This window comes from Notechis scutatus, chromosome 2 (assembly GCF_049901735.1).
Source record: "Notechis scutatus isolate UNSWTSFEM ecotype Mainland chromosome 2, rNotScu1.2, whole genome shotgun sequence".
Lineage (NCBI taxonomy): Eukaryota > Metazoa > Chordata > Lepidosauria > Squamata > Elapidae > Notechis > Notechis scutatus.
The window spans coordinates 54,222,529-54,249,465 of record NC_142010.1 but is presented as its reverse complement, the minus strand read 5'-3'; the positions used below and the strand labels follow the sequence as shown (position 1 = coordinate 54,249,465).

At 36.3% G+C, this 26,937-nt stretch overlaps 1 protein-coding gene across 4 annotated transcripts in view; it reads right to left on the bottom strand.

Annotated features, from left to right (window-relative positions):
- Positions 1-26,937, bottom strand: part of ERC2 (ELKS/RAB6-interacting/CAST family member 2) — a 664,972-nt gene that overhangs the window by 149,377 nt on the left and 488,658 nt on the right. For all 4 annotated transcript variants that reach the window (XM_087954768.1, XM_087954770.1, XM_087954769.1 and 1 more), the window contains 2 exons: positions 21,191-21,322; positions 10,730-10,796 (listed from right to left, as the gene is read on the bottom strand). In XM_087954768.1, the coding sequence (XP_087810894.1) occupies positions 10,770-10,796; positions 21,191-21,322 (159 nt within the window). In that variant the 3' untranslated portion in view covers positions 10,730-10,769. The remainder of the gene's footprint in view (positions 1-10,729; positions 10,797-21,190; positions 21,323-26,937) is intronic.

The window sequence follows — 26,937 nt, the reverse complement described above, 5'->3', positions numbered from 1 at the left end:
CACAGGACATGAGATTGACTTTAAAAATACCAGAACTATCACCAAAACTGAACACTTCAACAACAGAATAATCAGAGAAGCCATAGAGATAGAAAAACGCCCACACAGCATGAATAAAAGAGATGACACCTCCCGCTTACCAGCCATTTGGAAACCCGCCCTCATGAACAGACGAGTACCTAACATGATGAATGACACCAGACCCACACCCACGAGGGCCACACAAGATGCCACCACCACACTTCCACGTAAAAAGCAGACTCACACCCACACAGAAGATGAGACACGACCACAGACCAGAAGCCGCACTGCAGCTGCATCACTACCCACTTCAAACCCCTCTGAGCCATATATGAAGCGAACTGACCCCCACCATGAAGATGCAGCACGACCACGAACTCAAAGCCAAACAGCAAGATCACAGCTCACCAGCTCAAATCCCCCAGTAACTAAGACCAACCTGAGCACAACCAAGCCCCCACCTGAACAGAACACACCTCCAGCCAATCAGAACATGGCCAACCCCCAACCAATCAGAACACAGCCAAACCCCCAACCAATGAGAACACACCCCCACCCAATCAGAACACAGCCAGGCCCCCACCCAATCAAGTCACACCCCCACTAGCAGTTAAAAGGAAGAAGCAGCTGCAAGCTCACATCACTCTGAGAAGCACAGAGCTGAAGACAGAAGCCTGAAGATGATGAATGAGACTTCATCAAAACGTTGCCTAGATACTTCCAATATATATATGGCCTTCAGCTTTGTTCGGGTATTTTCCCACATCATTATAGTTGTGCTTTTAAAGTTGTAGCAACGTTTCAGCAGAATCTCATCTGCCATCATCAGGCTTCTGTATTGTGTCCGTCTGTGAGTCAGACTTTTACAGTGGTTTCAGATTTAAATTTGGGGCAGCCTATTGCTGTGCCAGAATGGTTTTTTCTTCATCCTGATTGGTTGGGAGTCTTGAATGAATATAAAATCTAATATCAATAAAATGAAAATCAATAAGCTATAGGTTTATTTTCTAGTTTGTTTTTAATGAATGATGGGGTATTCTGACCAGTGGTGGGCTGCTGGGGGCTCACAGGGGCACAGGAGAACCCCTAGCTAAGTCTGTGGGGCTCAGAGAGCCCCCAATAACCTCAGGAAGACAGGCAGCAAGGCTTAATAGGCTTAATTGAACTTCTGGGTGTTCAGCCAACAGCATTTCACACCTTGTAAAAGTGTTGTAAGCTAGATAAACAATCCACTCAGTGCTTGTAAGGGAGAGTGATTGAGAAAATCAGATAAGATAGCCCCTAGCCTCCTATGGGAATAATTCCCAAAATAATAAGAATCACATAACTCATCAGAAACTCCACCAAGACTCCAAGATCCCTCTCACAGTCACTGCTATTAAGCCTGGTTTCACCCAGTCTTTTAGTTAAGTATTAAATACATGAAATAATAAACAACTTTTGGGTATATATCCTTTTTAGGTAATTAAGGCAAAGAAGTGGTGTTGAGTTGGCCATGCCCGCCCAACCCACCCAGCCATGTCCACCCAGCCAGTCATTAGGGAAGAGAGCCCCTTGCTAAAAAATTTGAAGCCTACCCCTGATTCTGACATTTGGAAAGGGTATAATTTTAAATAATTCAAGGAGTGGAAAATATGTAGAACAAATAAGGAAATAATTCCATGTCAACTTCAATTAGGAAAATATGATTTCAATTTCAACTGAATTCTTCTATTGGACAGTCCCATGGTTGGATGTGTTCCTGCCAGCCCTGGTAGGAATGCAGCTGATACCTGGAGAATGGTGAGATGTGAATTTTTACTGTTACTAAAAGATGGGGCAACTGTAGATTCCAGGCAGTTATGCTGGTGTAGAACTTCTGCCCAACCCCTATGAATCAGAACCTGTCATAGAATAGAAAAAAGAAGAGAAGGAAAAACTGAGATTGTGAAGAAACAGATTGCCATTGAAAACCATGTGGAAGTTTCAACTGGTCCAGAATGAAACTGAGGAAGCAGCTCTCTTGCTTGCTCGTTCGGTCTATCTATCTATCTATCTATCTATCTATCTATCTATCTATCTATCTATCTATCTATCTATTATCTATCCAATTTATTGGATCCCATTGTACTCTCTATGATATGCCTTTGTATGTCCATGTGATATTACTGTTTCATGTGTTGTACTGATTGCCAATTTGCTTCCAGGTGTATTTCAAAGGACTTGTTAGTACTTTTAAAGCCCTAAATAGTATAAGGCCTGGCTATGTGAGGAACTGCCTATCTTGTGTCTAGCTTTGATCTGACATATTGGTATGCTCCAGGTTATTGATTAAGGAATATCAACTTTCAGGATTCCTAATAATGTCCTTTCTGTAGCCTTCTGGAATGAGATTGCTCCTGAGATTTTAGTGACTCCCATCCTTTGCATTTTTGAGGGCCTTAAAGTCCAGACTCTGGACTTGGGTGGCTTAGAAGCCATGGTGGTGCAGTGGTTAGAATGCAACATTTTTTGGCTAACTTTGCACACAGCCAGGTGTTTGATCCTGACTGGCTCAAGATTGACTCAGCCTTCCATCCTTCTGAGATCAGCAAAATGAGGATCCAGATTGTTGGGGGCAATAGACTGACTCTGTAAACTATGTAGAGAGTCCTGTATAAAGCACCATGCAGCAGTATACTGTATAAGTTTAAGTGCTTTTGCTTTGGATGGATGGGGCAACTTGTCTGATATATGTTTGGCATTGTTGACTGAATTCAAATATAATAAATGAATAAATAAAATCATTTGCTCTGACTGGCTCCCAGCATGCAGACCCAATATGATCCTCTTGGATAACCAACCACTGACAGCTTAAGTGTCCATTGGAGTTAGGTGGCTCTAATGAATTTGAATAAAGAAAAAAAATAAGATGACGCATCACCAGAAGCCACTATGCCTGGCTAAAAGAAAGATCTAAAGTCCTAGGATATTGTGACTCAGTGGCCAGCAAAAAATTGAAAACAAGTTCTTGGCAATAATGAACTTTTTTTTCCTTATTTTTCTCTAGAATAATCCGAACCAGGTTGAGATAGACATAGGAAATAGAAATCATAGTTTTGCTACTAGAAGAAAAAAGAAAGAAAAAAATATTAGAGCCGCATAAGAAGCAAATTTAGTGATTCGTCTTTGCTTTTGTCTCCAATTTACAACATAAAATTCTCCTTAGTGAAACTATAACCTGTTTTAATTTCTTTTCCATGGGAAGGTCATTTACTGTATATGCATTACAATCCGGAGAGATGGGAAGCATTATCCAGTCTGAACACAAAACTCAAATGGATTACATCTCAAAACACCATTCCAAACTGAATACGCCACACCATATAATTTAAGAGGCCAAACTGGTGGAAGCATTATAAAATGTATCCTCCTTATCCAAACAGCTCCTTCAGATGTATAGTCTACATGCAGTTTTAAACATTGTGCTCTACTTCAAAAGCAAAACCAGTCACCTCTGAAACAGCATTTGTGCAGCGTATGTGCCGGCAGCAAACAACATATGGCAAATGGGAAACACCCTTTGTAATCACAAAGATTTTCATGGCAGGAGTTTGTAAAGAGCATTGTTCTCAGACATGCAATCACATCAGAGTTCAAGGTGAATGAAAAACAAAGCAAAACAAGGTACACCAAATGCAGCACTTAATTCCAACATGTCCAGAGATTCATGACATAGCTGGAGATGTCCCCATGCTGCTATCTTCCTTAGCTGAATATCAAACTAAGCAAATAAATAACAAAAGAGTTTATACATGGCTGAGCTTAGAATTTAACCCTGTTAATTTTGATCCTTTAACCTTCAGTTAAAAAGAGGCAGTTCTTATAAGAGAAGAGTAATAGTAAGAATATTTGCCATCTGTTTTACAATTTTGAAGAACATGCATGTTCCAAGAAGTAAACACAATAGAATTAGTTCTCTATATTGCAAAGGGCCAAAACAATACAAAATTACAGAATTACCAAAACAGGCTTATAAGTTACTGGTGAATCTGGAAATAATTAAAAGTCTTCTGAAATGTGAAATGTGTGAAAGGCAAGTTGGCAATTCGTGCTGTGGCTATAATTCTCCACCCCTATTAGCAACAGTTATATACTCTCTAAAGAAAATCAGAGTAACTGTAATATAACCATGCCAAATTATCTCAGTGTTGTTAATATTGAGGTGAAATGGAGTTGCAGAGGCTGCTTTAAAAATCTCCCTGGCACCATTGCACTTTGTTGTAAACCACCCAAAGTCACTTTGGTGAGACAAGCAGTGTAGAAATTTAATAAACCAATGAACAAGCAATTACAGTTATCCAGGAGGCATTCCAGAGTTTTATTCATTGAAAAAAAATACAATTGCAGTCAGCATCAGCCACAGTGAGCAGATATAATTTTAAGTTCATTTCTAAATCCAATTGGAAGCAGGATGCCTGCACCTTTCAAAGCAATCCAATCATTGTTGTGCTAATGTAACATTAACAAAGACAAACTTTGCAACCTTACAACCATAACTAGAAGATAGTAGAAGATGTTGTAGGTTACTACTGAGTTACTACTGAGTTCTAGTGACTGAAAAAAAATGAATTCATCTGGGTAGGAAGCTGGCATCTTACTAGCTTCTTACTTACTTGCCTTGGTTATGTTAAAGGAATGGCAGGGCAATGCAAAACAGATATAACAAAGTCTGATTCTTAATAACTCAAGTATTTAAGTTAGAAATAAAAGTTTAACTCCAATCTCCAAATCCCCTCAAGTACTTCTTTTCAACTTATTCCATAAAAAAGAATGATTGCCTATTGCCCTTATGCACTGTTAAGGAAGAGAAATTCCCCTTTCAGTTCAAACTTAGAAGCACATCTGGATTTAAACTAACTAGAATTTCCCTTTACCCTAAACTCTGAGGGAATTATTTAAAAGATAGGGATTTTAACACGCCAATTTGGTCCTGCTTGATACGTACTAGGACTGTGAAAATCCCTTGAAAGGGTGATATCAAAGCACCTCTTTTTCAATTGTTAAAGCAGTCATGTCTTTTCCAGATCAATGTTACAATGTGTCAGAAGCCACATTGGCACAGGGACAGAACCAGCATCAGTTTCAATAAACAGCTGGGCAAATCTGGACAATTTCTACACCGCCTCATATCTCTTTGAAAACATTTGCACAGCCTAATACAGACTAGTAAACGTATTCTGCTCAGTTTTGACCTAGCATGTTGTGTGAGAATTGTGATTTACTCAGTAAGCCTGAGTAGGTTTAGTGCTCTGTGTAAACTCAATGACTGCTGTTTCATTTGAACCAGGCAATTGATGCCACTGTTCTATTGAAAGTAGAAAACAAGTCATACAGAGAGGGAGAGTCTAGAGTTTTCCATATCAGATTAACCAGTGGTTTGGCATTACAGAACAAATAAGCTTTCACAGCTGGCCCCACAGAGAGCTTGCACTGATTTTCAATTATTTATAATACCTGCAAAGCCGTTTACAGAAATGTACATTGGGTCTTAGAATCTTCTATGAAGACTCAAGAAATGTCATCCCTTCAAGATAAGACCACATAGGAAACCAATACCATGTAGCTGCTGGCCATCTGCTTGTATGTCAGCTACTACCAGAAATATGTATCACTCATGACTTAATTTTGGCCAATGACAAAGCCAAGAAGGCGACTTCATTCTGCCAGTTTAAAGTTTCATCTAGACATGAAGAAGAAGCAGACAAAATTATAAAACAGCTAACAAGAAATAATGGATGGAAATAGAAGACTGTATTTTTCCTCTTTTCATCCAACTCTTATTGAATTCAACCTTGAGAAAGATGCTGTTTGAGGAATATGTCATCATCTGATTCTGCAGCATTCAGCTAGATTTTCTTTTATCCATCAAGATAAACCTCTTGTCTTGTTAAAAGAAACTTAAAAGGTCAGGCTCTAGACCAGACTGAAGAGTCAAGAACAGACCATTTATCTGTATGATTTCCATGTGGAAAGTTTATTGAAAGTTTGAAAAAGGAAGGGTATAATGGAGTTTTGCGATGTAGCAACAAACAGCCAAGAATCAAGAAAATGTTATTTTATATGGAAATTCCCTTTTTATAATGATAGTCTAACAATTCCATTTCAGCTTCTTTCCCTTTGTTTTAAATTCCTTTCTGAACTAGATGAAGATAGAATAGAATAAAATAAGAGAGTTGGAAGGGATCTTGGAGGTCTTCTAGTCTAACTCCCTGCATAGGCAGGAAACCCTATATACCACTTCAGTTGTGTTGTTGGTTATCCAACATCTTTTTAAAAATTTCCAGTGCTGGATCACTCACAGTTTCTGGAGGCAAGTTGTTCCACTGATTAATTGCTCTAACTGTCAGGAAATTTCTTCTTAGTCCTAAATTGGCTTTCTCCTTGATTAGTTTCCACTCATTGTTTCTTGTCCTGCCTTCAGGTGCTTTGGAGAATTGCTTGACTCCTTCTTCTGAAGATGAAATGATAGAGTCCACACTTTATGTTAATCCATCTTTCATTAAACTATTGATGGATTTCTGAATTATAATTGGCTGGACTCAGATATTGTCTTAAATAATAATTAACTAATTATACAATACTTATACAATATACTATTACAATATTCAATTTTCTGAACTCAGAACCAAATGTTTCAGCAAACCTAAATGGATAACTGTTATTGAATAACACTCTATAGCCTCAATCTGGTAGGAAAAAGAAGTATAACTTATTTGAGCTACATTTTCTTTGAGGTTAAATTACTGTATTTTAGAAGTAAATGTTCCATTATTTAATGCAGTAATGTGAGTGGGTAGGGGAATAGTAAAAATCTATTGTTTTTCTTTCTTTCCCATTACTCTTTTTAATGTAAACTTATCCCTGCAGTCAGATAAAAAAAATTCTGTCATTCAAATAATATGAACTGAATTTAATTATACACAAGACACATTTGTTTCTCAGAGTCTCGTTCTATTCATTGGATTGGAGAAGTCTGTGGAAGATCATGTCCAATATATTCATGAATCCTCTGAGAGATTTCACATTTTAGAAGCTGAAACCATCTGTTCAATTTAATACTCAGTATAGGATGAGATCCAGAAAGGAACACCACACACACACACACACACACACACACACACACACACAAACACATACATACTGTTGATGCACACCTGTTTCCATCAAAATTCACTATTAGAAATTTACTTCAAAGAAACAGGCCTTGCTCTTTGAACTTTGACAGAAAAATGCCATTATGTTTCTCTACTGTCTTGTTTGCCTGTCTGCCTGCCTATCTATCTGCTTATCTGCCTATCTGCCTATCTGCCTATCTGCCTATCTGCCTATCTGCCTATCTGCCTATCTATCTATCTATCTATCTATCTATCTATCTATCTATCTATCATCCATCCATCCATCCATCCATCCATCCATCCATCCATCCATCCATCCATCCATCCATCCATCCATCCATCCATCCATCTATCTATCTATCTATCTATCTATCTATCTATCTATCTATCTATCTATCTATCTAATCTACCTATCTGTCTAACCATCTGTTTATCTATCATATATCATCTAGCTATCATCTTCTCCTACTGCCTCAGCAACGGGTTTGTGTCAAAACTCAATTTGCTCTTTGGCCTTGAACAAAGTTAAAATTTATTTTGAGGGATTTTTAGGGCAGATATGAAAAAGTAAATGAAGTTAGGTATAGTCATCTATACCAAAAAAATAGATTTTGGGCAAGACTTGAAAGTTGGGTTCTTGATTGCCTTTGGTGTATGTTTCTGATCAAAAAGATACTTCTGTATTGTAGGTTCTTATTCATTAGTTTGGGAAATATTTGAACAGAGATACATATCACATGCAGCAATCTATCAACTCTATCATGCCAGTTTTCACTTTCATAAAATAAGATTCAGTTCAGTTCTCATGTCACATTTCTTTTAGCATTATACCTCAGTGTCTAGTCAATCAACATTTTATGACTACTATTAGAAAATGTTTCCTATATAAAAATAGTTTTAAAGGCTTAGGTTTAAAAACCGACTAAAACTGAATTTCTTTGTCTATCTGTGTACCTATCATCTAGACAATTCAACAATCACAGTTTCCTGGGAACTGAATAAATCAAAGCACTGAATGAAAAACATACCTAATTAAAAAAAGAACAACATCCCAGGAGAAAAAAAATAAGAGATGGGATATTGCCAATTCTGAAGGGTCATTTCTGTGGAAGCTACTATTTGTTTTGCCTTTAGCATTCTATTAAAAGTGTGTTTTGTTAAAACAGGTAGTCTTCAACTTAAACACTTTATTTAATGACCATTCGAAGTTACAGCAGCACTGAAAAAAGTGACTTATGACTGTTTGTCACACTTACAACCATTACAGCATTCCCATGGTCACATGATCAAAATTCAGATGCTTGGCAATTGACTCATATTTATGACAGTTGCGGTATTCCAAGGTCACGAGATCATTTTTTGTGACCTTCTGGCAAATAAAGTCAATGGGAAAGCCAGGTTCACTGAATAACTGTGTTACAAACTTAACAACTGCAGTGATTCACTTAACAATTGTGACATGAAAGGTCATAAAATGGGACAAAATTCACTTAACAAATATCTTGCTTAGCAACATAAATTTTGGGCATAAGTCAAAGATTTTACCTGTATTCTATTTTGTATTTTAAGTCCTCGTATATTAAAATGAGAAAAAAATCAGTGGATCTAAAATATATTATTAAAATTAATCCAGTATGAGGCTCACTGATGTTTAACACTTTCACATCCAATGGGCCTGGAAGCTAAGTTGAGCCAGTGCTCATTAGCACTCAGATGGAAAACTACTGTGCTAAAGAACCAAAAAGGAATAGGGCTTGTTTGGGAAATTAAACAAAAAAAAAATCCTGAAATAAAGCAAATGCAGATTTAAAGTCTGTGTTACATTTAAAGCCAAATCTTAAAATATTGATTTCACCTGAAATATGAACAATGGCCACTAACGTATATGTATATCCAGTCATGGCATGTAATAAATTACAGATAGCTGGGACTATGTCCAATAGTAATAAAAATAACTTTGAGGACATAGGCTACTTAATTTATACTTTAGCAATAAATGCACTTTAGCCTATGTTGTGGACAGAAAAGAATTCAATTCATCAAGCTGCCAATGACCTATGAAAATGTCTTACATTGAAAAATGTCTTATATTGTTAGCTGGTTGGGGGAAACACATTTTGATCAGAAGAATTGGACAAGGAATGCTGGGGAGGAGGAGGAGGAAGAGGAAGAGAAGTTCTGGAATAAACCATATAGTATAAATTACATTAGAAACTACTAGCAAAACTACTGGCAGTTTTGCCTAAATATGTTATAAAGGTAATCAAAATTAAAATGTGTTTCTGTCTATGCATGCAGAGGTAGATGCTGATCCTTACTCTCTTAGTATTGAGAAAATCTGTACATGCACACCTTAATTGTTAAATTCCTTTAGTGTCATTTGTAATATTAATTTTAATTCATGCTTTTCACAAACTTATATTGTGTTTTTCTTTTTAGAATTGGCTAGCTGTCCTGAATACTCAGCAGATGAAAACAGCATATATATGTTAACATACGTAACAGTTTAGAACTGCAACATGGAAAAGAAATTCTTAATAATATCTTGTAATCCTTGAGAAAGAAGAGTTTTATCTTTATCATCAGTATGATATAAAAACAAATTCTGAATTTTTAGTAGACAGTCACATGAACAAAATATGTCTCTTCTGAAATGCATTGTTTGGCAGAGGATATGGAAAATAATCACAAATTAATAACATATAAGGTGGGTGTAACAATGCAAATCTCATAATACCTTGATAATTATTCAATAATCATTTTGTTGAAACTATCTTGTGGCTGTACCAGAAATAATTTTGCTTTCTGGCTGCATAAAAGTTCTGAGTCAATTTTTTATACACAAATATTCACAGGATTTTTCTGTATTTCCTACAACAGACATTGGTGTTATTTTCTATATTACTTCTTACTTGTCATTAGTCCAAAGATGAGTAGTATTTTGTTTAATGTTACCTATCCATACATTTTTTTAGAACTACTGGCATTTTTTAATGCCTGATAGAATTAAAATACTGGAATGTATCCTGAATGCACCATTACACATAAAGAACTAAGTGAAAAATTTCTAACGGGAAAGAATAGCAGTTATACCCTAACACAGACAAAACCCACATTTTCCATCCTAGCCTTGTAGATTACTTCTCAGAACATTCCTTGAGCCAAGGCTGACTCTTGGTTGATTCTTGTAGTCATGATTAGGTTAGGGTTACAACTTCATGTAATCCATGTGGCTTTCTTGCCAACAATATAGATGTATTTTGCAGTTACCTTCTTTTAACCCCTAGAACTTTCTGGTGGTCTCTTATCCAAGTATTAACCATATCCACTCCTGTCTAGCTTTTAGCTCAATCAAGTCCAGGTAGGTTCATGTAACTGAACATCACCATAATATTTTTCAACTCTCTAAATTGCATAGGATATGTAACAATGGGAAGATTGCCATCCTTTAATCGTAATCGAAAATTGATTAGTGGAAATCACTATCTCGTGTTTCTCATTCACTATTACCACAGTTAGAAATTACAATAATCAAGAATTGCATCCAAATATAAAATAAAATAGTATCTCACCCTTCAAAACAAAACTGGAACTTTGGTTTATAGGAACCGGTTATGCCCATATGCCTTCCTCATCATCCTGCCAGCCAGACAGTAGGAAATAGATTGAAGTTTTAGCATTGGAATAAAAGAAGAAACAATTAGTTACCTCAGTGCAGTTGAAGATTTATTAATCTTTAGTGATGAAAGTTCACATTCTCAAAGACAACGGAATGAAATATACGCAACAACTATTTTCCTTCCTAGAATTTTTCCTGCAAGGGCAGGTTCCATGATCAATCAAGTGTTGATAATTTCAAAAGCACAAATCCAAAAACGTAGTGAAACATGGCTTGAAGAGAGTTGCAATAACAAGAAAATAAGTTCATAACTCAGAAAACACATTGCTAACTATACCTATGCTATCAGTATTATGATTTTCCATTGGTCTTATTTCTGAGGAGGACTTTTTTTTTTACTTAACATGGCTATTTAAATAAATACATCATTAACTATTTTAATGAATCATTTTAGTTTTGTATAGCACAGAAATATAGTGATGACCAAAAGGGACAATTTATTGAGGCAAATATAGAAATAGAAATAGAATCATCGAGCTAGACTAGAAGACCTTCAAGGGTCTTGAACCTTGAAGGTCTTCTAGTCTTCTAGTCCAACCCACTATCCAAGGCAGGAGTCCTTATTCCATTACAGACAGGTGGTTGTCCAATATTTTCTTGAAAATCTCCAGCAATGGAGCATTCACGACTCTGGGAGGTACGCTCTTCTATTGATTAATTGTTCTTACTGTTAAGAAATGTTTCCTTAATTCTAGGTTGGGTCCTCCCCGACAAGCTTCCACCCATGCTCTTCAGATACTTTGGAAAATAAATCATCTCCCCCCCCCCACCCGTTCCTGTGACAGCCATTCCAAATATTGGAAGATGGCTATCATGTCACCTTCTCTTTGTTAGACTAAACATACCCAGTTCCCTTAGCCCTTCATTCTACAAGTTAGCATCTAGACCCCTGTACTCTTTCTAGGGTCTTAGCATCTTTTTTTGTGACTACCTGGCTTCCTGTTCCAGCTGAATTTTACCTCCCTCTCACACATATCCTTTAACTCCAAATGTTTCCTCTGTGTCTAAAGATGGGAGAGAACAAATGAGGGACTGAGCAGAGGCAGCAATGATGGTACAGCCCTAAAGAGTATACTTTTATTTAAAATCTGAATCTAAAGAGACTTTGCCTGATAGGAAACATGCCTCATTCTTCTCAAGATGCCAACAATTTTCTGCTCCAAGTGCAATTTTATGAGCTTCATTGCATGTAGTTCCAGAATTTTATTTAACCATTTAGAATGTATTTGGAATGTATTTATTTAGAATAAATACTGTTCCAAACTACCCTAATATAACAGAAAATTTACTTCCACATTTACAATTACCTTACTTTTTCTTTTTTCCTTTTGTAAGGATTTTATTTTTATGTGTGTAACATAAAATAGAAACTGCCGGAATAGTCTTAGAGGGCAGAATTAAGTTAGTGTGGTTTTGAGAACAAAGAATTTTCCGATAAGAGATTACTTGATTTAAAAAGGAAAGGAAAGAAGAAAGAAAGATGGCTTGAAAATGCCTGCTTTTTCAGGATAAATCTGTTGAACACCTTTAGATAAAGGAATTACTGTGTTCAATATTAATGATCATGGATTCTACTGAATTTTTTTCTCAGGCAGATGGTAATTTTTCTATTCTAAATCTCCTGCCTGGATTACAAATGGAGTCAGATGTTGAATAATTTCCCAGGATGGTATCAAGTCTTTCTAAGATATGAATACTCTCTTTCTGGAATGTTTGCCATACAACATCATCTTGCCTCTTCTCATTAAAAACAGGTAACATATCTTTTCTCTGTGGAAATGGTTAAATGCTCTATTCTTGTTCACCTGTTCAAGTAACTCTTCAGAAAACAGTGTAAGGCACTGGTAAAAATAATGCACATATTAGGTGATGAAAATGCTGTTCTTCAAGCATTCTTCAGTAGGAAAAGTGATAAAGATTTCTTCTAAATTAGGTCAACTTCATGCTGTTTTGTTGACCATATTCTATATCAAGGGTGTCAAACTTGCTGCATCATGTTGCCATCACATGATGTATCATGATGTTTTTCCCTTCATGGAGCTGGGGTGGACATGGCCTGAGCATGACGCATCTGGCCTGCAGGCTGCCAATTTAACACCCCTGTTCTAAATCTATTATCTATCATATATATGTATTCATTCATTTGCCATCTATATATAATCATAGCAACCTTTTGAACTTGCCCGCTATAAAGATGCATCCCAAGGTTGTACTTATTAATCTACTTGTATTTTTTTGTTTTTGAGCTGGCTAAGTAAGGAGTAATGGAAGCCCACCCCATTGTGAGGCACTGGGGTCTCAAACCCAGACAAGACCATCAATTAAAGTGAAATTTACATCAAATGCTGCCTATGCGATAATCTAGCCCACCCTGCCTGCTTAAACGCAAACAACAGTCTAGCTGATATGGTTAAAAATTCAGATACACTCTTTTATCTATGTCCATCATGTTCTCCTAAGCTAAACAAACTGAGTACCCTACCTAACAGAGTTGAAAGCATAGAATCACTCATTCACTCAATAGAAGAACACTTAGCAACACGTTTTGAAACAACTATACAAGCAAGCCTAATTTCTCTTGAAAAAATAATACAGCACAGATAAGTGAGTACCTATCAGCACAAAATCAAATCCCACAATGACCACAACCACTACCTCAGCTACAATCACAACTACAACCAAAAATAACCACCAAACCACAGCCACAAACAATTACTATCCCTTCAAATAATTCCACAAATAATATCTTCTTACTCATCAGAGACACCATGGAACGTGAACAGAAATGTCCAAATGCCATCTTATTTGGTCTCGAAGACACCAACGAATCCGATGACATCACCAAAGTCCATGATATCATAAGCAACTCAAATACAACAAACATCTCTCCTGAAGATATCACTGAAATAACCAGAGATGGCCCTGGGTGCAAATACACAGATTTTGTAGAGTTGTATGCAAAAATGAGTCCAGCAAACGCATATTCATTCATACAATAAATGCAATTACAAAAACCAATCCCAATCACAAAAAACTTCGCTCAAGACCAGACTTATCCATACTGCAAAGAATCCACTCCTCTGAACTCTGTGCAGAACTCAAAAACCGTCTAAACAATGGAGAAAAGGACCTATACATTGACTAGAGCTGATTGCATCAAAAGAAAGTCACACAACCCACAACTCCGCATCCAACTCCACCCCATCCAATCCAACATCACTCAAAACTAGGCACGCATGCCCCTAACTATCTCTATTCCAACCACAACTGGCCTTAAATGCAAGCTACTCAATGCAAGAACCCTTGTAAATAAAATACCTGAATTTCTCCACTTACTAAATACGGCTAAATTTGACATTATATTTGTCTGTGAAACATGGCTCAACACATCTCTCCCTGACCCCATTACCACAGTAAGAGACTATCATGTTTACCAATCAGATCGTGAAATCCGTAGAGGAGGTGGTGTTGCTATCTTCTATAAAAAGTCCCTACAACTAAAAAACATCCAAATTACCCAGGAGCTTGCTATTCCTGAGACCATCGTCTGTGAACTGTCCTTAAATATCACATTTTGGTCCTTACTATGTTACAGAGCCCCTGATTATGACATCGAACATGTAAACAAGCTAAATATACTACTAACATGGGCAGCATCCTGACCACACGCTTTTATCTTTCTTGGTGACTTCAATCTACCTCAAATTAACTGGACCCTTAACGAATGTACAACTGAACTCACACATGCAACCTTCTACAATGCAGTAACAAATCTGGGACTGGAACAACTAGTAACCAACAACACTAGACTTAACAACTGCCTCGATCTCATCTTCTGCAATAGTTTGAATTCAATTTATGGAATACAAATTAAAGAACCCTTTTCCAACAGTGACCACAACATGATTGACTTTTGTCTCAACATACATCCACACAAAAATCATCACAATGACGGAATCCCCAATTATAACTTCAAAAAAGGCAACTATGATCTTATAAACAACGATCTCTCATCCCTTGATTGGCAATTTCTATTCACTGGATGCAATACTGTTGAAGACCATTACAACATATTTTTACTTGAAGTGAAAAGAGTCATCAAACTATATGTTCATTAACAACTCCAAAACCCAGAAAAACCAGATTACCCATAACAATAAAGAAGCTTCAATCCAAAAAGAGATCACTTTGGCAGAAAAACAAATCTGGTCACGTTGCCAACTTCAAATGCCGATACAAAAATTTATGCCACCAGATAAAGACTGAATGCACCAATTATCACATTAAACAAGTGGAAAACCTTCTATGCACCAATTCCACCTGCGCTTTCTACAATTTTGTAAACAACAAACTAAAAGACTCAAGGTCTATCCCACCCCTGAAGGTGGGAGATTGCAACGACGACACTATTAAAGCCAACCTCTTTAACACATTCTTTGGCTCAGTATTTGTAAACAGCAATGGATCATGCCCAGTATTTCCTAGTCGAACAACAGATAACTACAATGATCTAATACATATCGATTTTACAGAAGACAATGTTGAAAAAGCACTACGCAATCTAAAACCATCTCTATCTATTGGACTGGATGGAATATGTGCCTACTTCTTAAAAAAGCTTTCCACTGCCATAGCCGAACCTCGAAGCATATTCTTTGAAAAATCTTTCAGGATCAGCTCCTTGCCAAAACTATGGCCACAAGCCACGGTCTTCCCCATCTTCAAAAAGGGAGACCCCAGCCTAGTTGAAAATTACAGACCAATCTCTTTATGCTGCATCACCTGTAAAGTCATGGAATCAATTATTAACCAATCCATCAGCCTCCACTTAGAAACAAACAACCTACTCTCTAATAAACAATTTGGTTTCAGGAAAAAACTATCATGCAATCTGCAACTCTTATACTGCAAAAACAAATGGACTACACAACTCGATCAGGGCAAAGCAATATACGCAATCTATATAGACTTCTGTAAAGCCTTTGATTCAGTGGTACACAACAAACTACTCCTAAAACTAAAATCTTATGGTATCTCTGGACACCTGCATAACTGGATAGAAGCATTCCTCTCAAACAGACAACAAATGGTCAAAATTGGGAGCGTCCTATCAAATTCTGTACCTGTCAACAGTGGTGTGCCCCAAGGCAGTGTTCTAGGACCCATACTCTACATAAATGACCTCTGTGATCATATCAAGGGCAACTGCGTTCTCTTCGCTGATGATGTAAAGCTATTCAACACCACAGACAATACTGCTACCCTTTAAAAAGACCTTGATTATGTATCAGAATGGTCAAACAAAGGGCAACTTCAAATCTCAACAAATAAATGCTCTGTCCTACATATTGGCAAAAAAAAATCAGAAAATAAAATACAAGCTGAATAGTCAAGACCTTGTTGATGATCCAAACTCTATCAAGGACCTTGGAGTAATCATCTCTAATGATGTAAGTGCTAGAGCCCACTGTAACTACATGGCCAAAAAGGCATTAAGAGTTGTTAACCTAATCTTACGTAGCTTTTTCTCTGGTAATAATACACTAATAACTAGAGCATACAAAACATTTGCTAGACCAATACTCGAATACAGCTCATCAGTCTGGAACCCACATTACATATCTGACATTAGCACAGTTGAGAAAGTCCAGAGATATTTCACAAGAAGAGTTCTCCACTCCTCTACGCGTTGCAGAATACCTTATGCCACCAGACTTGAAATTCTAAAACTAGAAAATCTTGAACTACGCTTTCGGTCCGATCTAAGTATAGTATATAAAATCATACATTGCAATGCCCTACCTTTCAATGAATACTTCAGCTTCAACCATAACAACACAAGAGCAAACAATAGATACAAACTCAAAGTTAATTGCACCAAACTTGATTGCAGGAAATACAACTTCAGCAACAGATTGGTCAATGTCTGGAATACTCTACCTGACTCTGTAGTTTTTTCCCCAAACCCCAAAAACTTTAACCTTAGACTGTCTACTATTGACCTCACTCCTTTCCTAAGAGGTCTGTAGGGGGCGTGCATAAGCACACCAACATGCCTACCATCCCTGTCCTATTGTTTCTTTTATTTTATTTTTAAATTTTTCTTGTATGTACCCATTTCATGTATTCACAACTATGTATACACTTATACTTATTAAACAATTTACTTAGCATCTTTAACTGCTGAGCCTTGTAAACAGCATAGCATAGCAAATCATAGCACAATAAATAAAAATACTATATTCCTAATAGTACTATATATACTTCCTAATGTGGACTGATATGTCTTGATGTTTATCTGTTCAAACAATAACCAAGTCCAGCCCTGTTTAGCTTTCTGAGATCACCTAAGGTCATCTAAAGACAGCTCCCTTGCTGAGCAGGACAGAGTAGAAAACAAATAAATTTAAATGTTATGTTAGGACAGAAAGAAAGATTTCCTTTCTAAAAAACATTTGTAGAATTTATTGTCCTTTGGAAAACTTCAATAAAATGCCCATCTCCTTAGCGTCTCTGGTCACAAATAGGATACAGAATGTGCCCATCTCTTAGATGTTTTTCAAATAAAATACTTGTGGAATATTTGCTAGCATCTAAAATCAATTAAAAATGCCTTACAGCACAATCATCACAAGTTTAAGTATTCTGCTTCTCCTTCTGTAGTAAAAAAAAAAAAAAAAAGAGCTTGCTTGCCTGACTAAACTTGTAATAGATGTCTTTCCTGTCCTTGAGCACAAAGAATTAACATCTCAACTTAAAGTAAATCTAGTGGAAATAATGTAGTACTCATCTTATGAAAGTGTTTATTTTTTTCTCCCAAAAAGCATGTTGTAAGGGAACTAGAATAAGGCATCCTATTCTTGTCTTCTTGTCTGCTGCCTATAACTGGTAGTTTGAGCTGTCAGACATGTTACTACTGGCCCCAGACCTGTGAAAGCTTTTCTACCACTTGCAGACAATTTTACTTTTTTTAACAGAGGGATTGCCACACAAGGGATTTCATTTCTCACTCACTGTGACCTGAAAATACTTCAGTTTTCTATTGTATATAGGACCTTTAAAAACAAAATCTCAGAAGTGTTAATCTTCAATATACAAGAAACAATAAGATCTAGTAGAATGAAGTAAAAGATATCTCATTCATTTGGTTTATATCCACCTTTTCTCAAGTCAATTTAGATGGAGAGGTTGCTTCATTTTATTCCCACAAAGTCTACCTTGCGAAATAAGTTGTGTCATGAGAGAATGACCATCCAATCTCACCAGTAACTGAGCTTTGGTCTGCCCAAGTTATAGTCCAGTATATATATAACTACTCTATCCTATTGGCTCTATTGAACAATGTGAGTTTTATGAATCTCCTGGAATTTTTATACTATGATTTTATACTAGTGTTGGGGATTAAATTGGTCCAGAGGTTTTTGTATGACACAGACTAGCATAATAAACCTATGGTACAATCAGTTGACATTAGCTGTAAAAAAATATTGATACTTAAACTTTGGTACACCAATGGTTAATTTGCAGTTTGCTTGATTCCATTTGCTAGTGTTCAGACTTTGGCTGATTGTATAGTTTTCCAATGGCATAATTAATCTGTGTTTACTTCCTTCATTAATCAGATACCACTGTATATACTAGTCCTGCCATCAGTTGTTATTCTGCTCTTTGTTTCCATGATGGTCTTACTATTTAAGTATCACTTGTACTATTTACTTAAAGCTACTTTTTTGCCATCAACTTGATTTAATTGAATAAAAATACCCAGAGATTTGCAAATATTACCCTGGGCAAATCAAGATATTCTGGAAATATGTCCTTATAAGAGATTAATTTAGTCTAGAATATCCACATTTTACTCTTTCTGTATACAACCTCCTGAAACATCACCTAATAACCTCTAATAAAATCCAACCAGTTTTTAACTAGCTAATAAAAAAAAACCTGAAATACACACTGAACTCTCTCTTTTCTTTTTAGAAATAAATCTAATTCTCCTATTAAGTGGTGCCATCTTTGTGTTTATATCTAAACACTTGTCATTTCCTCCACCTCCTCATTAGAGCTCTATTTTCAACAGCATTCATTTCTCCTCAAACAAAAACATTTTATCTTATTTTTATGTGCATTGAACCAAGGAAATCTGGAGGACAATTTATATAGCTGTTATGCTTTCTCCTAGTTTAATCTAATGTACATGTTGTTAGCATTTTTGTATGTTATATACATTTTAAAACATGCATTTTGTATTCATTTTTAAAGATATAGGCAATGTTCTTGTACTCTCCACATGCAACCCTTCAAACCTAAGTTGACAAAATTTTAAGAAGGATTCCAATTGTAATGTTGCTTGAGGAATATTAATTAGACCAGTTGCCATTAACATGTGCATTCAAGACATTTCCCAAACCAAGTCCGCCCTTCCTCAGATGAATGGAATGGTGAGCTCAGCTTGTAGTTCGGTTAAAGGAACCTTGGACTGTTTGTTCAAAAGTGAGATATCAGCATTGACCAACAATCAAAGATGAATAAGAAGAAAATCCTTGCCAAGAACTCTTTGAAAAGTGTGTTCAGAGCATGGGTGGGGTATTACAGAGCAAAGTGTGGAGAGCCATTCAGTGCACCAGTAACAAAAGTTTTATTTCATGTTGGTTGAGATGAGGAAATGACTTTTTCATGAAAGAATCTCACTCTTTCAACACCTATCACTTTTCTTTGTTCAGCACTTGGTTCTTTCTTCTTTTGAACAGAAAATAAAATAAGGAACCAACATGATGTAGTGGTTAAGGTGCTGGATAGGACCTGGGAGACTCAGGTTTAAGCAAATCCTCAGCCATTCTTAAAACCACTCTTTCTTCACTTCACTTAACCCCATACAGTTGGAGAAGGGAGTATTCTGTATACTGCCTTAATTGCTTAGGAGAAAATGAAGGTATATATATCAAACAAATAAAGTAAGAGGGTTTTTTTAAAAAAACAAAAAAAACACCTTTCTCCCTCACCAGATTGCAAGGAGCACAGTGGCTCACTTGGTTAGGGCACTGGCTTGATGATCAGCAAGCCTATGTTCGAGACCGGGGTGCTACTGTGTGATGGAGCGAGTTTCTATAATGTGCTCCAGCTCCCTCCAACCTAGCAGTTTGAAAGCATGCAAGCTTGGGAAGTTGGATAGGTATCATTTTAGTGGGCACATTAATGAAAGGAGCTCCCAAACAGGTGCCCCCTGAAAATGGAGGTGTCACTGGCTAATCCATTCAACCTTGGTGCTTCCAACATGAATGTGAGTGACCAGATTGGATGGATATGATAAGTCTTTTTATCTCTTTTTGCAAAATTTGGATTCTTCCCTTAAACTCAGCTTCTCACTATTTTTTTCTTTATCTATTTGTGAAAAAGCTAGACATTTTATGGATAATATAAGAACCTATCCTAGAAATCTTTAATATTTGAAGTTTTTTTAAAATATAAATAATAAATAATGGTTTTGTTAATTTAAAATTAAAGGACATATAGCAACTTGAAGAGATAAACCTCTTGTTAATAGTGATTCAAAGTTGAATTCAACACATTCAACTCAGTTATATTTTTTTAGCAAGCTGAGTTTCATGAAACAAAACCATAATAGATTATATCTGAGTAGATCAGTTATTTAAACAACCAAACCTCTCTTCTCCCTCAAAAAGCAATTATTCAAAAATATTTTTTAATAGTGACATTGAGATCCTTTAAAAGTGCTATGAAAGGGAGAGGGAAGAAAACCTTAATAAAAGGAAGAAGGGAAATCAAAGGTGGAAAGAGAAAGGAAAAAATTTGGCTTCTCTGAGTGATGGAAATAAATAACAAAGCTATTCATTTCAATTCAAAGAGCAGATAACTAAGAGGTCTGTAAGGGGCGTGCATAAGTGCACCATCGTGCCTCCCATCCCTGTCCTATTGTCCCCATTTATTTGTACCTATTTCCTGTATTCTTACTCATGTTTATACTTATGCCTATTATCTTGTAAGCGATTGACAAATAAAATAAAATAAATAAATAAAAGAGCCGCGGTGGCACAGTGGTTAGAGTGCAGTACTGCAGGCCGCTTCTGCTGGCTGCTGGCTGTCAGCTGCCTACAATTTGACAGTTCAAATCTCACTAGGCTCAAGGTTGACTCAGCCTTCCATCCTTCCGAGGTGGGTAAAATGAGGACCCAGATTGTTGGGGGACAATATGCTGACTCTGTAAACCACTTAGAAAGGGCTGTTATTGCTATTGTTATAACTTTTTATTTTTTTCTCTCTTTAAATTTTTATTTTAGTTTGAAAATTGCCCAAGTAATAGTATGAAGTTAAAGCAAGTAGAGTGGTGTCTTACCTGTTCTGGAGAGGGTCTGTGATTGGAGTGTGTCCTTCCAGGAGATCTGTGGTGGTGATGGTGGTGATGATGGTGATAGTGATGATGGTCATCATCATAGTTGTCTGCCATCAGTTTCATTCTATTCTGAGTCTGAAGGAAATAAAGGAAATAAACCCACTAAATTCTAGAACACAGAGACAATATTATACAATACCTCTACTATGACACCAATATTTCTCCCTAAACAAAGTATATTATATGAAATATGTGATAGCTGATATCAAGAATTATAGAACAAGTGGTGACATTTTTGTGGTTAATAACTTGTTATGGATCCACAGACGAATCGACTTTCAGAATTATCTCTGTCATGATTACCTGCTAATCTCAAGAGCATATTGATTGACCATGTTCAGCAACACTTTTGAGTTTCTAGCTCAAAAATAAAGTTTGTTCCATGATAACTAACAATATGCAACTATTTTACAACCCATTTAGAGCAGCCCTCAAGAACTGAATGAATAAGAACATGATAGATAGATAGATAGATAGATAGATAGATAGATAGATAGATGACAGATAGATGATAGATAGATAGACAGATATAGAGATAGACAGATAGATAGATAGATAGATAGATAGATAGATAGATAGATAGGCAGGCAGAGACAATAAATGCAGGCAATATGAAAACTTCCGGTTTGTCGGCTTCGCGAGCGGCAGGATTTGCGAGCTGCGCGATCCTCCCGCGCTAGTTTTTGGGGCTCCGACCCACACGGGTGCGGAGCTAGGCCACTGCAGGGGCAGCTGAAGGTAAGGGGGATCCGGAGAAGGGACTGGGGGTGTTGCAGACCCCCTCCTGGCCGGCAGAACCCCCTTTTCCCAGGACGGTGCAGCGGCGGTCCGTAATGGCCGCCACAAAGAAGCTGGCAGCCGGGTAAGAATGCGCAGGAGGAAGTGGAGAAAGTGATTGAGAGGAGAAAGTTTTTCTTGGCTCCTAGGACTCTAAGACATATTTAATAAAATTCCTGAAAAGTATGACTTTCTGAATAATACCTGCCAGAAGAGGAAAAAAGCGGCTGCTTGAAGGTGCTGAAAGGATAGCTTTCCTCTTTTCCTACGGAATAAATAACTGGATATTAAGAAACCTATTTTTTAGGTGGAAATTGGTTTTAAGCGATGAGTGGGAAGAGAGAGGATTAAAAAGAAAATATTTGTATGCTAAGATTTTGTTGGAGCAGATGCCTTAAGGATTTGAAGACTAGAATATATTGTAATAAGATTTTAAACAGATTTGGACTTTCTTTCTCTTTGATTGATATTACCCCAGAAGGAGAAAGTGAGAACTCTGCCTTGGTTTGGACTGATTGATAACTTTGGGACTGTTTTATCTTTTTATTTTCTTTTGAATATTCTGGTTGTTGTAAGAAGAAAGAAGGAGAAAAGAAAAGAAAAGATTTATAATGGCTCTTTCTGTTGAGGAACTAAGAAAAGAATATGAACAAGCAAAAAAAATGGTAAAGATGGTGTGGAAGAAGCTTTCCTTTTCTTAGAAATGGCGCTTACTAATTATCAACAAAAATTACAACAGATGAAGACAGCAGAGGAACAAGAAAGAAAGGAAGGAGCCATCTTTAATGAATCTCAGAATTTGATCCAGAAAAAAGGAAGAGAGAAAGAAAAGAAAAGAAGAGAAAAGAAGAAAACTAAAGGATTTAAGGACTTAAGATCTAAAAACATTTAAGAAAGGGAAAAATAAAGTGCAAAACCAATATGATGATTGTAAACAAAGGGAAAAGAAATACGACAGAGAAGGGAAGCCGGTAAGGCAGAGGCTAGAAGAAGGGGGGTAGAAAGGTTTGTTGGGAGAAGAAAGAAAGGGAAAAGGTGGAGAAAAGCTACAATGTTTTGAAATTAAATGGAAAAAGGAATTTTTTATGGATAATGGATAAAGTATAATTTTTTTTAAAAAAAAAAAGATTTTGCAAGGTACATAAGATGAGATGGTAGTATTGCAATGGTTTAAGAGTTGATAAGAGATTAAAATGTTAAAATGTTTAAAAATGATTGGCTTTAAAACTTAATAATAGGAGAGGTTTAGAATATTGTTTTAATTAAAGAGTTTAATAAAATTATGGTATTGATGTTATTATAAAATTTTTATTATAGTATTTCTTTTTAATATTTGGATTTATTGTCTAATTATGCACTTAATTGTGTTGGATGTATTAGTTAGATAGAATGTACCAAGCAAAATCTGATTGGGTATTAGATATTATTTTAAAGATTAATTTGATTAACTTAGGGGGAGATAGAAAGGCATCATACTCTGATTAATGATTTCAGGAGAAACTGATTTTCTTTTTTTTCATAAGGGATGAGACAAAGGGATGATAAAAATGGACAAAAGATACAAATATAATGATTTAAACTAAGATGATTAATTAAGGTAGAATTAAGAAGTGTGAAATATGTGGAGAAGTTAATATAGAAGGCTTAGAATGGTAAATAAAATAAGTAATGATATGTAAGATGAGCATGAATATAATTGAAGTCCATGAAGAGAGAGACACCTGGGTCCAAGTTACTTTCCAAAAGATTTTTTTATGTTTTGTGTGTTGTGTGTATATGTCTTTTTTGGGGGAGAATTGGTAAAAACTTGTAGAAATATAGAATGAGAATAATGGTAACTAAGTCAGAAAGAACCAGATGAAATAATAATAATGATATTGAATAAGAGTAAAGAGAAGTAAAGAGAAATTGAATAAGAGGTTTTGGTATATTATATGGAAATGGTTTAAAACAGAATCATAATTTATCTGACTTGTTAAATTTACAATGGAAAAAGGTTTAAACATGTAATGAATAATGATAATTTGTGTGTTTTAAAAATTAATAAAACTTTTTTTTAAAAAAAAAAATAAAATAAATGCAGGCAATATGGATGGATTGTTGGATGGATGGAACGAACCAACCATGTCGTGGAATCAGCTGGAAAACCTTACACAAAAACCTTCATGGACTGAAGATGCACACTTTTCTACAAGTTCCACATCCATCCATCAAGTTTAATACTGGACCATCAAACATAAATTAAGATGCATGTGCTTCATAGATTGAATGTTTATTTACAAAAAACCATACTTTTAAAAACCACGTATTCTAAACTATGCACATAAGCTAGCCATGGATCACTCCTATTTTATTGAAACTATTGTATTTTGCATTTCAGATTCACCATTGTATAACTGCAGTGTAAAGATTTAGAGTTAATGGACCTAGTAGATAAATATGGTAATCAGAACTTTCTAGCTCTACACATATCATCTAAATCAGGGGTGTCAAACTCGTGTCATCACAGCATCTTCACATGACACACCGGGACTTTTTCCCCTTTGCCAAAGCGGGTGGGGTGGGGCCAGCACGTGATGCATCCAGCCCATGGGCCGGGATTTGACACCCCTGATCTAAATCAGGGGTCACCAACCTTTTGGACCTCAGGGACCACTAAACTCATAATTTTAAATCCCACAGACCAGAGATCCTCAGAAAATCACCCCCAAAAGTCTGCAGGAAAATCCCCCACCCTGTTTTGCTACCGATCGAATGTTCTTTATTTGGGATCGCAGGATACCATCTCCAGCTCCATTCTCGGGGGGGGGGGGGAGAGACTTGGCTTCATGCAAGGAAAGCAGCAGAAGCAGCAGACATCTTTCTTTCTCTCCCCCAATCTCCACCAGAAATGAGTCTTTGCCAGCGCAGCCTCTTAGAGCAGGATGCATTGCAGGGTCCCAAAGATTCATTTCTGGTAGAGTTTAGGGGGGAGAAAGAAAGGCTTCTGCTGCTTTCCTTGCATGCAGCCAAAAGCAGAAGAAGAAAGAGGAGGAAAGAAGCAGCCCAGTGGCCAGACCAGACACATGAGGGGAATGGGGCAAGTTCCCCCCCCCCCGCCCTTTCCCCCTCCCCCTCACAACCTCACGTTGTACGCAATGCAAGTGATGCAAGCTTTGTGTTCTCATGGGCCATGTGGGTGGCGCAGCCTTGTGTTCCCGTGCAGCCTGGATTAATTGCTTTGGGGGTGACATTTCTCTGCGGACCACCAAAATTTTCTTGTGGACCACCAGTGGTCCCTGGCCCATTGGTTGGTGACCACCGATCTAAATAGTTGATGAATCCTCCTGGCCAATAATCTAGAACATGTGTGGGGTAATAAAATAAAAATATAAAACATTTATTAAACCCTCTTTTAATATGAATTGGTAAGTGACATCCTAAAGTTGTGCGATTATTGGGGGAAATTTTTTACAGATTTACAGTCATAAGCTTTTATATGGTCTGAAACATAGTTCCTAATCATATACTGTAGTAAGAAAATCCCTTTTCAATCTATGTAACATCTAGTAGATTTCAAGGATTGGCCTTCTCAAATGAATTGTCTTTGTCTAACAAAGCAAAGTAAAAAAAAAAAATAGAAAAGGAAGAAAGAAAAAGATGATCTTGTGTTTTAGCAATCAGCTTTCTAAGAAAGAGCAACTCTAAACCTTACCCTATTTCTTCTTTGAATTTTTAAAACATTTTATTTATTTATTTTCTTATTAGTGAACAGCCTTAAATTTCCTACCTTTCAACTGCATCCTATAAAAATGCACAAGTTAAACAAGAAGATATATGCAATCCTGAAAGTGTTTCCTGTAATGAGGTGTTGGGGATTATACTTGTCATGGAATAAGAACTGTGAATGAATGATGCCATATTCTTAATAAAGTGCTGAAACATAAATAAAACACCTTTAATATTGATTCCTGCTGAATCCAAACCATTGGCAAAGCAAACACAAAACTACAGCTAATGCAATCTGTGGTACTCTGAGTCTATATAAATCTATATAAATCTGTGGTACTCTGAGTCTATATAAATCTATATAAACTGCTTAAATGGATAAACATTAAAATATTTCACGTCACAATTATCCTTCTGAAGCCTTTTTGCTTCAGTGTAACTGCAGCCTGTCTTTTGATTAATATCAAATTATGTCAGAACTTTCTGAGGAAAAGAACATTGTTTTGCTGACTTACACATTGGCTAGAATAATACACAATTTAAGGTCACCTTTTGGCGTCTCTTATGGCATTCTCATAAGAAATATACATTTATATTCATGATGTTTAACTTGAAACATTGCATTTTCAGTGGTTTCAAACTTCCAAGCATGACACAATCAGATGTCTTATTTTAGGGGATGAAATAGGAAGAATAAACGCATCTAGAAAATATGGGATAATTATATTTTTTTCAATCATTTAAATTAAATACTGTGAAATATTGCACTAATTCCTTTTAGGAGTCAAAAGACTCTATAATGCCAGGTATAGTTTTATTTCAGGAAGAAATTAATTAACTAGATTGGAATTTGTCCAGGATCTCAAGGGCTCTACACTTGAGAAACAAAAGATCCATGGAACTTTTATTGACCCCATATGTTTAAAAGCTTGGGGAGGGTGGTGGAATAAGCCTGCTTCCAACTATACTGGGTCTCTTGGTGATGTGATGAAAAATATTGATCTGGAGGGAAGAGTGCCACCTACTGATTTCTTTCTTCCACCATTTCCTGTAGTTTCATGAATTTCTTTAAAATATGTTGAAGTTCATTGTTTCCAGTTAGCATTAGACAGAATAAAATTAACCATTTTACCCATCTTGAGTTGGTAGTATATCTATGAACATATACTCTGGTATCTCTTTGCTTGTATATTTTGGAAAATGTG